We start from the raw sequence: 15,419 nt of genomic DNA, 5'->3' as shown, positions 1-15,419 counted from the left end.
CAGTGACGTCACATGGAGTTTTGTAGAAAAATGTACAAACTTCTGATGTAATATATCATTTACATAATGTATAATAATGTATAAACGTCTGAGGACATGTGAATCAAGATACATGTGTTCTTTAGTAGATTTGTGTCACTTTCTAGTGAATGGCTCACACATTGGCAAGGGTAAGACTATCATTCTTAAACCAAGGCTATATGTTACAAGGCAAAGATAGTTATACACATTTATTTACACTTTTGAGCCTTCATTTTGGACCTTGGTACTCTAACATCCTGGTACTCTTGCACTTTATTTTACAGTATGTGCACTTGCATGTACTTAGAGTATACTTACCTAAGAAAGTACTGGGTAATATAAGGTAACTACATGGTTTGAGGTTAGGTTTAGGAGTAGGTTTAAGGTTAGTACCTAGTTATAACCCAGTTTTTGTAAATATAATAAGTACATATATGTACCATTGGAACAAGACTGTAAAATAAAGTGCTACCGACTTCTGAGAGGTTTCCTACATCTGCACCATGTAAAGCAATCTAAAGCAAACAGAATATTTCTGTTTCCTGCTTTAATTGAGGCCTAAAATGTCATATAAGAGATGCAATAGTCTATAATTAAAAAAATTAGTTCAAGTTATTCAAAACACATTCACAAATGCAGTTGACCAATAGTGTCTGTACACAATCTGTGGCAACTTGTCACAAGCTCAAACTCACAGAACACAAACCAGTCACGACCTGGGCATATGCTGCTTTGCTACTCACAAAGTATGAGATTGAGTCACATTGTATACTTTGTTTAAAGTGTGAGAAGTTAGTTGTTGACAAAGTTAAAGTGTCACTGGGTGAGTTAGGTGACAGCAAGCCAAAGCACTACAGACCCCGCAGTGTTCAAGCCCACTAAAACATCAATACCAAGGAACCTTTTCCTTTGTGACCGCAACCTTACATCACCAAACTTAAGTCAGTGAGTTCTTAAGAGAAAAGTAAAGTTTTAAAAAGTCACTTTTAAAACTGATGTATTGCAGCATTTCCAGCTTGATGATTGATATGAAAATGATATGCAAAATGATGTATACTCCAACAACCTGCTGCTGTATAGGCACTTATGAGTCAGTATGTGGGACAGAAACAGAAAGAAAATGAATGATAAACATTTACTGTATTTCAAAGGTGGTCAGCTGCCAAAGCATAAAAAAAGCATTTTTTAAAGTCAACATGAAATTAGTATGTTACTTCTGTAATGTGATTTATAAACGAGTAAGTATTCAAGGACGTAAACTAACTAGGCCTTATGAATGCATAATGTTTTCTGTTCACCTGTAACTTGCTAAAATATGATACACCATTCTGGTGTATTATTATTATTATTGTATTATATATACACTTTTATTCTTAGTGTTTCATTTTATACATTTTCATTTGTAATTTTACTGGTGTTTATTGCTAGAAAGCAGCAAAAATCACTGTTCAAACATCACTCCAATATAAAAATAAAACCGTCATAAAATATATAGTTTGACATTCTGAGTCCAAGATTTTTTGGAGTTCACTTCGTTCCATTTGGAGTTTCGGGCACTATGGTTGAAAAACAAGACGACTTAAGGCACGGATATACTTATATTTTCTGCATTCCGCTCCGTCTCACACACATTTGAGAGCGCAAGCCTTTCAAAGTATACTCCTGACCTTTGGTCGTGAGTGCAGAAAGACTCGTTCGGAGAGTGCACACTATCTCTCAAGTTACTCACACATGCGCTGTTGTACACACATCGTCTGCGCGGTCACAAAAATTGGGCTGCACGTGGACAGTGTGTGCGGACATCCTGATGATGAAAATTACGTCACACAGACAGTGTGTGGACCGTCATGGAACATGGACGGCCAAAGTATACTTTGGTCTCTAGGGTGACGTCAGCTGAAAAGGTTTTAGATGCAGAGCAAGTTATTACATTTTGATGAAGAACAATGTTTTATTAGTGCTAAAAAAAGAAGAAATAGAACCTACTAATTTGATGCTGACTTTAAGTTTAAGTTTTACAACTGACTTTAGTTAGAAATTCATGCCCCAGCCCCAAGAACTATATGTAGGAGACAGAGCGGGAAGGTTTTGTGTCATTTAATGAAGGAATGCAGGCTCTCTCAGGCACTTCCTCTGGCTGTTTCTCTCTCACCATCTGCTGTCCCTCCTTGTGGGGCTGTAGTGTAATTATAGAGAGAAGTGCAACTGCACACACACAAACAACACACACTCAGCCCGATGCAGTCACCAAGTTGTGTAACATCATGTTGACAGGGGACTCTGGGTATAGAAGGCACACCTGAATGCATTCCTGTGACGGACTGATGAAAGAGTTGCTAGATGATCAGTATGCATGGCATCTCTGGGACTACAGATGATGTACCATCATTCAGCCCCGAAATGAAAGTTGACACTACTAATAAGATAAATCAGCCTTGGTATTGCTCTCCTGTAACAACACCTTAAAGGGAGAGTTCACCTAAAAATTATGAAATTTACTCACGTTCATGTCATTCCAAACCTGTATGACTTCTGCGGAACACAAAAGAAGATATTTTGGGGGGAAGTCAATGGGGTCTAGTGTTGTTTAGGACCCCATTGACTTCCATTGTGTAGACAAAAAGTACAAATAAACTATTATCTTCTTTTATTTTTCACAGAGGAGTCATACATGTTGCGAACGATTATTTTTTTTGGGAGAACTAGACCTTTATTTATAATTTGTCTGTTGCTAGGTAAGATCTATTGTGCTCATAGGTTGTTCGCCACAATTTTAAACCACAGATGGTTTCCATAATACACTGGGACATTCAAAAGTGATGGTTGTTCTAGATTGTGAAAGAATGAACCCCTACTTTAACCCCTACTTACTTCCAAAGATCCAGCCGAGTGGCTGGTGTTGGTGCTGCCCAGGTTGCGGGGAAGGGTTCTGGTGCGCTCCACCGTTCCCGAGGTGAGGATCTGTCGGACAGAGGGACGATTCTGCTTGACCTGCAGAGTGTGGGTGTTGGAGTGTGTGTGCCCGGTGTGGGCCGGCAACTGTTTGAGTGTGCCGTAGGAGCGGTTTAGGTTCATGCTGAGGTGGTCCACAGCTGCAAAGTCTGCAGGGTATGCCTCGCTCTCAGCTGGATGCAGAGTCAAGGGTGAAGGGGGCGGAGGAAAGGGAGGGTCATCTACTGTAATGTTCAAGGGCTTCCCCTCATCCTGGGGTGGAGGAGGGGGCTTGAGACTGACTGTCCGACGTGGCAACACCATGTAGTCCCCTTCCCCGCCTCCTCCAGCTGAGTCCTGGGTGGAAGGGTTTGGTCGGGCCCAACCCAGCCCACTCTCGGTGCACAGGTAGATGGGTCCAGATCGCTGATGTTGGCCTTGTTGCTCCACATTGACCTCCTTCTTCAGCGGCTGCTCGCTTAGCTCATTCAGGGTACCCAAAGCAGGTACCTGCACCAGGAGGTTAGGGGGTGGGATGTTCCCAGGCAGGCTGCTGAAATTAACTCCTTCCTGATGAGCTGCCAACTTGGGGTCGTCCTCATCATCCAGGGAGATGCGGGATAGAGTGCCAGTTATGGTAGCAGGGTTACAGGAGTTTACCTCCTTAAAGATGACTGAGGTAGGGGAGAAAGGAAGAGAGAAAGAGAACAGAGAGACAGAAGTGGGGAGGAAGAAAGAGACAGGAGCAGAAGTCGAGTGCACAAGATCACATAGGTGGACAGAGTGGCAAAGAGCAAAGAGAGAAACCAATCATAACATAAAGTTGGATGGTGAAACGATACATGACAAAAAAAGGAAAGGGGGAGGGATGGAAGATGGTTGCACAGGAGCTCCCAAAGGTATAGAACCCAGATGTTTTGGAGAGATGTTGAAGCAGTGACAGAGTAAGTAAGATTGATTCATGTGGGTGCAGAGAGAATGTGTTCAGTGGAGGGAATGATGGGAAAATAGACACAAGAAAATGAGCTCAGTTACGTAGAAATGGAGCAGAGGACAGAAGAGCAGGAAAGGGTCAAAAGGTGCAGAAGGCAGTGAGGGCAAGAAAGGACAAACATTTTCAGGCAGGTGAGTTAGTATCTGGGATTTTCAGCATGCAACAGTTGGACGGTTGCAAAGGCTGGTGCTACAGCAGGAGATCAGTTGAATTAAGCAGGGTTGGCAGGGAAAGCCATGCACAAATCAGCTCCTCCGGGGGAAAAACCACCAGCCGTAAAGGCATAACCATTTTTATACATCATTTATAAGGTCAAATTTAACAGAAAACATAACTCAGTCAAAAGGGAAATCAGCCATTTTACTTTTGACCAAGTTATGTTTTGAATGTGAAAGAATGTAAAATATATATATATATATACACACATGTAGAAGAAAAATAGACTTTCCTTTTATTTAAAAACTAACTCATCCACAAAACTGATCAAAAATGTATCCAAGCTAAAATGAATGCCCTAGTATTCTGCAGATGATAAGGGTATGGTAAGAAAGAGCAAACATGCACATTTTGTATGTCATTTTATGCAAAGAAACAAACAAAAAAATACCATAGTCTAACACAAATGACATACAAACAGGAATGTTCCAACTTAAGAGCGAGACTTACATGGGTGTCCTCTCTCTGCAAGTGAGGGGAAGACAATGATGTGCAGGGTTAACTTTACATTACCAAACTTAACCAAACAAACAAACAGCATTAGAACCAGGGCAATGTGAAAGAACCAGTAAGGAAAGTGCAAGAATGAGAAAGCAAAGAGGTACAACAGTGATAGTGAAAGGCAAAATGGAGGGTCCAGAAATACTTACCCGTTTGACACGCCAAGTCCACGTCTTTCTCAAAGTCCGTCTGTGCAGATGAATGAAGGACAGAGGACAGATTATTTTAGCTTGCAGTTAACATGCAGTCCATAAGTGAACTATAAATATAGATGCCATTTTTTGATAATTTACATACTGTCATACAACTTTGGCATGGTGAAGGGTGGAGCTGAGTGCAGTTACAGACAGTATGTGGTGGGTAAAGTCCATCAAGAAGAAACAAAAAGTTCATTTTAGCAATCACGGCACAGTGTTTAGACAAATTCCTGGTCTAATGCAACACATCTGCAACACCTCTACAATAAAAAGCAGATCCCTTAGCAGCAGGACTAATTACATTGAACCGAAGTGAAAATAAATTAGCATACTGCAGTCTGACACAGCTGGGCTTGACTTCCCGAACAAAAAAACAAAACAAAACGGATATTATTTTTATGAAAAGAGGGTAGGACTCTTAAAAAAAAAAGATATAGTACAATGGATGCAAACTGACTGCGTCCCTCAGGGTAAACCGAAAATGTCCATCCCAGAGCAGCTCTTTTTAACTCCAGGCCTTCATTGGAATGCAGCATTGGCTATTGCTGCCAAAAGAATTGACTCTCAAAAGAGTTCAAAACAAAGCTTTAGTCAGGGCATTACACTGTGGAGCAATTTTAGCATTCCCAGCGAGAGCAACTTGTATGTATGCATATACCTGCCTGTTGAAGTTGAAAGGAAAAGGCAAGAAAAGAGACCTGTGACTATGCAAAACTTCTACTGCACAACCATGGACACTAAGTTACTTTGCACTACATAACTTGAAGTCAGATCTGCTGACAGCTAGCCACTTATCTAATTAGCTGGATAATATGCTCACATTACGATGTCAGCTATACTCTCAAATTGACAGCACTAACTCTAAAGCAAACACAAGCAATCACGTTCATTTCAGAGACGTACGGTCATATAATTTTGCTCCAGGACTAGGCTCTGGCTTTGGCTCTGGCTCTGGTGGAGAATGGGGGCATGGTTGTGGTTGAGTGTATGCATGTGGTTGTGGTTCATGGTGTGGTTGTGGTTCATGGTGTGGGAGTGGTTTTTGTCGAGAGTGTGGTTGAGAGAATGGACGTGGTTGTGGTTGAGGCCGTGGGAGTGGTTGTGATTGAGAAGGTGGGTGTGATTGAGAGTCTGAGTGTGGTTCTGGTGAATGTGGGTGTGGTTATGGCTGTGTCCGTGACTGTGATTGGCCAAGGCTAGAGGAGGGTGGGCGGGGCAGGTTTGGTGGCAGCCTTGGCAGCACCCAGGTGAATATCGGAGTGAGCCGCACTGCTCCTGACTGTAGAGGCTGGGTTGGTTTGGACACCTCTGCCGGCAAAGAGGCAGAACGGAGAGAAAGGTAGAGAGAAAGAAAAAGTGAGCGGTGAGCTGAGGAGAGGAAGAGGAAAGGTGGAGCAGACCTGCAGGGGCAGTTATCCCTCTCATCTAAACTGATACACAAACACACACACCCAACTGGAGAGTTCCTGCTGTAGTTACCATGGCTACATGCACGTCTAGTCTTTGACACAAACAAATCACTGCAGGGCACTGGGTAAAGGGCTTAAAAACTATATTAAAATACCCCACAAGGTTATAAGTGCTAAGTATGTTACTGACATATTTGATTGCTTTCTTGTATAGAGTATAATTATTGGTCAGTTTATTTATAACTAGTTCGACCTTACAACATTCTTCTGCTTCTGATTTTAAGTGCTTATGTGTCTAACTAACCAAATATTGTACAACTTCTATTAAAATACTAGAAACTGCACAAAAAGGGCTTCTCTAAAGGAAACAGGACATAGATAGGAGCTGACCAGGATTTTAACCAGCAACCTTCAGTCTTCCACATACGTTGAGCCGCCTGCTCCGATATACAATACAAATCCCATTTGAAACACAATCACCCAGTAGCCCATGCTGTTTAAGACAGGAGGAGCCGGCCTTCTGAGAGTTCCATGTGAGATGAGATGGAATGGAATGCTATTCACCATGATCTGCACCTGGCCGTTCTTGCAGGAGTCTGGAGAGTTTTCACTGTCGTCTTTGCAGCCACCCATCCTGCAGCGCACTGCATCCTGCACCTGGGGTGGGAAGACATGGGATACAACCAGGGTAAATCACAGAGTAAATCTAAAAAGCATGACATATAAAACGAGAAAGCAACCAAACAAATATGAAAACATCATCATTTCAAACCTCTATAACGACAATCATAGAGCAGCAAAATATGGTTCTCAGTCCTGCTTGTTCTCATAAAAAAGCTCAGGTATGAAAGAGAATGTCAACTGCATTTTTAATCAAAGTTTCCACAGGAACTAGGGACTTTGGAGTGGTACTCTGTGTGTTTCGACTGCAGGAACCGGGGTCTAAATAAAGTTCTGGTTAAAGATTTCTGCCTCAAAACGGCCCTGCTCGCGAGGTAGTACTTTTTCAAAGTTAAGGAACTTTCGGGGGTGGGACTTGGGCACTGAACATGCTGATTGGTTGAGCTCACACAGCATTTTATTTTAACTAGTGCTGTCAGTTAAACGCGTTATTAACGACGTTAACGCAAACCTATTTTAACGGCGTCAATTTTTTTATCGCGAGATTAACGTTCTTTTTGGTCTAACAAACTTTGTAGTTTTTTCACATGCTGTTGCAACAACTAGTAACGTTAGAAAAACTACAACACCACTCCGGATGTAGCTAGACCGGAAACAAAACATCAGGCACGCTGCGGCTGCCCGCACTCGTTTGGGCCATTAAAAGATTAGACGTGGATGGCAAGCGTGAGACGCCGAAATGAGAAACGTATTAAGCCATGGTTTAACTCAGGGGTCTTCAACTAAAAGTGCTTGTCTTGAGCGCTGCTTTCTGCTCTGATGGTGCGTTCACACCGGACGCGAATGAAGCACTTTGCGCGAGTGATTTAAGTCAATGCAAAGACGCAAATAGACATTCTGCGGCGCGGATTAAGCGGCGTGCATGTCGCGTCATTCGCGTCCGGTGTGAAGGCACCATCAGTCTCTTCTTCACTGCATGCTTGACCGCGCGTCTGGGTCTGAACGTAGTAACTGAGCATTGCAACGTTAACTGTTTCATTACGTCAAAAGGCTTCGCGGTCCGGATTCCGACCGGAGTCCACTAGTTGGCGACCCCTGGTTTAACTGCACTATAGGCGGAGTCCTAGTTTACCTTGCATGTGCACTTTGTAATTTTATTTTGTATCACCCTGTTTTGATCCCTTTGTAAGGGCTGTTGAAGGGGCTGTTTGTGCAACAAAGTATTTGTTTCACCCTTTTATTGATGGACAGTGTTACATTGTGTGAGATTATTTGCTCCAAGTGAGAATGTTGGTGTGAAATCGAACACTAAAGTATGCCAATGTTGTTTTCAATAAAACAAACATTTGAACAAAGCAAGCCGATCCACTTTTCTATGTTGATAAGAGCATTAAAATAAGAAAAAATAATGGGACAAAAAGAAATCAAGGGGCATTTAGAATAAATAAAAATGTGCGATTAATTGTGAGTTAACTATGACATTAATGCGATTAATCGCGATTAAATATTTTAATCGTTTGACAGCACTAATTTTAACCTAAAAGTCTGTTGTGGTGCGTGCAGTAAGAGTTGTTTACTATTCGAATCAACAATGGAGTTTAAAAATACGACTGATGACGAGGTTCAGGCTTTATTAAGTTTATTTGCGGAGGACGAAATCCAGTTGGATCTGGAAAGTCGCGCGCAGTCCTACGTCACCGGACTAATCTTCAAGGTACTTTAGACCACTATGGAAACGCAGAGAGCAGCAGGTCTGAGGGAAAAAGAGTTCCTGGGACAAATTGTTCCGTGTAAGTTTGGTGGAAACGGGGCTTTAGTGTCCTCCTTAAAATGTCAGGAGTCACAATTGAATTTTGAAAGGGAGTTTGGTTAGTATGTGCAACATGAATGGAACCACAGTCGGATAGTTGTCCGTCAAGAGCGTGCTTTGCATGTGTCAATCGCAAATGTTAGGGTTGTCAGCCTATCTCGGTTTCTGAAAAATGGCAGACAATTAGGTATTGTGTGGTGGAAGAGAAGGTTTCGGTAGAGGGGGAAACACAAAGAAAAGAAAACCGTAATGTTCTAAACACAGATTTGAAAGGATAAAAGCAGTAGCGAGAATGTCCTGGCGGCACGGTGGCTCAGTGGGTAGAACTGTCGCCTCACAGCAAGAAGGTCCCTGGTTTGATCTCAGAGTGAGCCAGGAGTCCTTTCTGTGTTGAGTTTGCTTGTTCTCCCCGGGTTTCCTCTGGGTGCTCCTGTTTCCCACTAAGACTTTAAGGTTAGGTGGGTTGGACATGCCAAATTGGCCGTAGGTGTAACTGAGTGTGTGCGAGTCCCAAGCCATGTGATGTGGAGGCTTGGGGAAAGGCCTGGCAACCAACCTCGGAAAAAAACAGTGCCAAGTAAATAAATGGATAGTCCAAAAGTGGCTATAGAATCACCAAGACTCAAAGAGGATTTATGTTATTGTTTTTGTTAACTGTTTTTCATTATACTCATCCATCACTGTATAACATGTAGACTGTCATTGATTCTTAAGATTGTTACATCATTATTAGAACAAAAAAACTTTAAATGAATAGGAGGGGTGAATATCTTCCCAGAGTCATGTGTGAATGCTAACATGGAACTAATGATGAAAGTAAATATCCAAAAGGCACGCAGCTTCTATTCACTCAGGAGACTCAATCGGTTTAATGTAGTTATCTTAGTAATCTACAGAGGGCATCCATATGCAATTTCTCATAAAACTTTGATATTAGTTTATATTCCTGATTGACAAACATTGCAGTGAGCCTGTTTGCCTTCCTGCAGGAAGGGTTTACATAACTGCAGATGCATATGCTCTACAACAATAGGGAGGGAGACACTCTCTTTCATCAGCAAAAAAAAAAAAAAGACAATGTGATAGGCTGTTTCCCCTGACGACAGTGTAGCCTTAGCAACGGGATGCCACTCATTTGCATACAGATTTATGGCCACAACGCCTACAGAATGACCAAGTGAAAGCACAGTGTCTCCTAACTTGGAAGATCAGAGCTCTTGTTGACAACAAAGACATTACAGATAATAACTGTGCATTTTGGTTGATCAGATCACAAGTAAATGAGGCAGACACATGCCCATTTACACCTGGTGTTTTAAGCCATCTCTTTTTTCCACTTTCAACCACTTCTGCCCTGATTGCTTAGAGGGGAGGGTCTAAAGGTGGGTAAATGTATCTTTCGATCTAATGGACATAAGCTCATGCAATTTACATATGAACATGCACAGAGACGTCGTAAAAACATACAAAGAGCAGCAGTTTTCGTTTCTGCTCTGATAGCCGCACGACCACGGCGAATGCTGTGAGTGCTTGTTGGAAATCAAGAATGGTGAGAGAACTTTGTGCTTGGTGCGTTTTTCAAATGTCAAATGCGTTTTCCACTACCTCGGGAAGTGGTCAAAAGTGGACAAGCTCAAAACGTTTTAGACCTCGTTTACACCTGTATTTAGTGTCGCCCACTTGTGATCTGATCAATCAAAATGCATCTGTGTAAACAGGGCCTGATTTGATTGTTCATAGACTGCCATGTGCAAAAAAGTTTAGCTTGTCACTAGGGCAGTACCCCATCAAGGGACAACTTTGCACCCTGAAAAGGTGCATATTTAATAATATGTAACGTTAAGGTAGTACTTTGAGGGTACAGAGATATCCCTTTGAGAGTACTGCCCCAATGATAAGGGGCTGTACCCCTAAAGGGGCAATTTTTGCATATTTCTTCTGCGAGTGAACCGCATTCAGGAAGCGGTTCGGGAAACATGAGCATATCACATAATCCAGCCTGATCTCATTAGTATCTATGTAATGCTTACACATACATTTGTATATATTTGGTTACATGCTGAAACTTACAACAGACTTACAATTTACAAAGACTTTTTATTCATTTTAATAATATTTTAAAGTCCTTCAGAATGTATTGAATCCAGCCCCAGGAATAAACAACAAGATCAAACTTGTTATAAAGTCAAATTCAGTAATTGTGTACATAAATGTGATGTCACTGAACACATTTATTAATTTCATTGATTAAATACAATAAAATTAAACCATTCACATAAACATTTGTATGTCTTTAAAGCTGCACTATGTAACATTTTTGCAGTAAAATATCCAAAACCACTAGGCCAGTGTTATATATTTTGTTCAGTTAAGTACTTACAATATCCCAAATGTTTCCAACTATTTGTAAATCGTGAGAAAATTGCTATTTTAACCAAGGAACCGGGACGTGTGAGGGAGTCGCCTGTCAATTGCATCATATCTGCGTTACCCTCGGGTTCCTGTTTTATTTTGCTGAAATGCTTTACTCTTACTGCAGTGTGCAACAAGTGTCATAGCAGCCGCCGAGGGAATGCACAGAGTAACGTCATAACATAATTTTCAACACACTCAGATGTATCTAATACGATAAACAGAGCTGCGTTACCTCATACTCATGGCCGGAAAAGTGGAAATGGCGCCGGCGACTGTGGCATAATAAAAGTCCCGCCGGCGACTATGCCATAATAAAGGTCCAGCTGCTCGCGAGGCTTGTGTTGCGCTCTTCTTTATTAACAATCAATCCTGCTTCTGCTTCATACTACAGTAATGTTAATAATCACATCCATGAACATGATTTCTGCCCGAGTCCTATCCCGTTTCTTTTCCACCGGCTGTGAGGTGAAGACCACATGTCCCAAGATTCTGCGCTCAAACTTGGCGTCACCAAACTACACCTTTGTTTTGAATAGGCGACCTCTAGTGGATGGAAAAGTTACATAGTGCACCTTTAAATGCTTATGTTTTAGATACTGCCAACACATTAATAATGTAGTATCAAAACATACCTATGATTACTAATGAGATCATACTCAATAACCACACATAATTAAGATACTGCTTAATTATGACAACCATCGACAACCAATACATTTATAATGTAACAAAAGATTGTTTTTTCATTTCTATTCATCAAAAAAATCCTTTAAAAAAAGTATTGCGTTTTCCACAAAAACATTAAGCAGCACAACTGTAATCAACATTAATAATAATAATAATACAAAAATTTTGTTTGAGCAGCAAATCAGCATATTAGAATGATTTCTGAAGGATCATGTGACACTGAAGACTGGAGTATTGATGCTAATACAAATATATTAAAATAGAAAACATTTGTTTTTAATAGTAATTATATTTCACAAAAATACAGTTTTAACTGTATTATTAATTACGTAAATGCAGACTTGGTCAACATAGGAGAAAAACATGCACACTACTTTACAGACCATTTCTGGTTTGCCTGATCTCAGACACTCCCCTAGACAAAAATCCCATCACTGGAGGCAGATTTGAGACATGTTAATTCTACAACATGTTGTACATATCCCAAGTGGTTGATCTAACACGACCTTTATGTCTTGCAAAGGTTACACGCTGAACAAATGACACATTAATCTACTTGCGTCCTCAGAATAGCATCAAGCATATGCTGTTGAAACACTTTATTTATTGACAGCATATTCTCTGCACTGTTTAGTAAATCCCTTCTCTTTCTATTCAACTGAGCATGAGTTATCATGCTGCAACACTATTCACTGGCCTAGACCGGAATATGTAATCAGTCTGCCTCCCTCCCTCCCCGCAACTAAAATTACGATGTGCAGGAACACTAGACTGTTTCGCAAGACAGAGCAAGAGACGCTCTCATTCAGAGTTTGTTTATGGATGACTGTCTGCTGAGTCAAAGCTGTAGACGTATCAGAGTGACAGCCGATGGCATGCCTTCAAGACTCTCTCTATCTTTACTAATGCATGAGAACAAACTATTCCCACACACCACCCCCCACTCATTTGCCTGTGCTAATCATGAATGCTGCCTTTCCATTGTTGGATCAGCCATTTCAAAGTGTAACTCGCACATCAAACTGCATATAGCGCAAGGATCCGGTGCACAGACTCCACTCCACTCTCTTGTTTTGCTAAAGCTATTAGGGATTACATCAAAGCCTTGCAAGGGATTTTCATATATTTACTAAAATAATACCAGGATTTATTTTACTCTAATCCTTCGGTTTTGCGATATTGATTTAACATATATGGCTTAGTGATTTGGAACTGATTTTTTCTCTCCCTTCTCAAACTTCAGCAGCATATTTTGATTTCTCCAAAACATGAAAGTCAGCCAAGTTTCCACAGTACATGCTGGAGAGTTGAAACGGACACATTTTGGCTACCGTGTGACTATAGTTAGATTATTTATTTATGGCCGCTCAGATCAAACCATTATAACGTGAACGCAGTGAATGCTATTTAAAAAAAAAAAAAAAAAATTATTGTGTCAGCAATCTAAGCCAAGTTTTATTCCTAAGTGGACCTTAAAATAATGGACTCAAATAAAACTCCTCCTGCAATCTCCATTTAAATACACCTCTGACTGTCCTCTAGGACTGGCAGTATAACAGCGCAACTTTAATTTTTTTGTACTGTTATGGCCAATCACACACATACAGTCAAACCAAAAATTATTTAGACACCAGATATAATTTTTTACTAGTGGGTGCAGGACACTATTAGTCTGACAAGTCAGACCCACATCAAGATGTTGGGTCTGGGAACTCAACATTCCGAGGGGTCAATTCGAGGGGCGATATAAACAGTTGTCTTTCAAATTCCCTCTGCACGCAATAGGATAGCGCTACAACCAACCAGAGCAACGAAGAAGGTGAAGCGGCGCTAGTTGATAGATTAAACTTTTGCCATATCCGGTCGGCAAGACTCCGAACACATCTTTCTTTCTTAAGAATGACTTCAGTGCCGTTCTTTGTTCTTTTCTCAAAGAAAAGCTTAACTCCAAGTCTTCCAGAGTCGCGGCCAAAGCCGATTCGAAAGACCACTGTTCGCCAGCTTCTTTGTTTACAAGTAACACGCAGAACCGCCGCAACTCTGCCGTCATTATGTTAAGCCCGCCCACCAAGTCTATACGCGATGTGATTGGCCTGACCAGAGTTTGGTTTTTCCAGCTCGCAAGCCAACGGAGAGTTGCTAGACTACCCTGGCTGCAAATTAGATTTGCTGTCTCTAGGGTGTGTCTAGATTTCTAGGCTAGGACACTATAGTTAATTTATGTAAGTGAGGATAGCAAAATAAACTGTGACATATTATACCCCCCAAAAATCATAAAGTGGACTACCAGTAAAAATGATACAAATTTGGGACCAAATTTGACCTATTGGTAGGCCCCGCCCCTTGAGCGCCAATGGCAGTTGAGTATCAGTTGCGCTGGGACAGGAACTCGGACATCTTTAGGTTTCAGCGCCATTGAGAAATATTGGAAAATCCGAAGTTAACACATAAACGAAGGTCTACATTTCAGTACCTATCCATATTAAACTGGTTAAATGTAAATTAATTTAATCTTACCCTTTAGTACATGAACAGTGTTGATCCTGGTTGTCAACACCATGTTGTCATCTGTGATCGTGATGACCGTAACATGAGGCTTCTTCCATTTGCATTGAGATTTGTAAACCCTAGCTTCCAAATTAATCTCCCACCATATTTATTTTTTTATATTTTATATAATTAAGTCCCACTTGAATGCTCCTCAACGAGAGATGGTCCTTCTGTGTCACAGACTTTATTGTGATGTATCGTCTAATTTGTTTTTGTATATTTATTTTTGATATTTCTGTTTAGATATGTTTAAGGTCTACATTATCTGTCTTACTAAGGAGGACTTCTATGTTGATGGGTATAGTCTACAGGTAGTGATAGGGAGAGTTCTCAGTTTATCGGAGTTGTTTTCATATACAACGTTTACAGTTTCTTAGCACCCCCGAAAAAGCATAAGGTCTGCATGTTTGTTTACTGTTTGTTGTATGAGTGTTTTTGTATAATTTGCTGTGTATGTTAATGATAATGCAACGGAGAGAGAGAGTTTGTGAATGAGACGTTTATGCGCACTTCTGCTTTGTTTGTTCAACTCTTACAGTGATTTTTTTAATAAACTTCATAAATCATCAGTAAAGTTTGGCCATGATTCAGACGGGGTCCGCTACATTCTGTGTTCAAAAACATCTTGGGATAAGGTTTTCACACTGACAGCTGTCATTGTAATGGTGCGCTCAAGTCCTCCTGGGATGATCGTATTTACGAGGTGACAAGTCGTGTTCACGACATCATATACGTTCAAGTATCATTGGTCGGAGCAAGATGGCGGTGTACCTTCTTTTAATGAATTTCACAAAAATACAGCAAGGTTTGTTAACTCTGCTTATAGAAAATGAAGAACAAAGAATGCGCATTAGGTGAGTTTTAATCTTTTACGTTTTTAATTAATCTATGAAGCCACTGAAAACTGTATAGTTATATATTAGGTTATATATTAGGCTAATTGTAATTATAACAAGCACATGAAAAAGGCCAGTTTCTAGGACAAGTAAACAGAATTTCAACAAAAATTTACCGTCAACTACAGACGTTGCATCCATTGATTCCGCCATGTTTCTCACTGACGTCCC

General features: G+C 40.8%; 1 protein-coding gene across 1 annotated transcript in view; it reads right to left on the bottom strand.

Annotated features, from left to right (window-relative positions):
* Positions 1 to 15,419, bottom strand: part of adgrb2 (adhesion G protein-coupled receptor B2) — a 498,704-nt gene that overhangs the window by 27,192 nt on the left and 456,093 nt on the right. The window contains 4 exon segments of the mRNA XM_079829044.1: positions 2,893 to 3,626; positions 4,613 to 4,627; positions 4,813 to 4,852; positions 6,834 to 6,926. Of these exon segments, the coding sequence (XP_079685170.1) occupies positions 2,893 to 3,626; positions 4,613 to 4,627; positions 4,813 to 4,852; positions 6,834 to 6,926 (882 nt within the window).

Source organism: Gobio gobio (genome assembly GCF_949357685.1).
Source record: "Gobio gobio genome assembly, chromosome: 11".
Classification (NCBI taxonomy): Eukaryota; Metazoa; Chordata; class Actinopteri; order Cypriniformes; family Gobionidae; genus Gobio; species Gobio gobio.
Note: the sequence above shows the minus strand (reverse complement) of the source record. Positions and strands in the feature narration are given on the sequence as shown.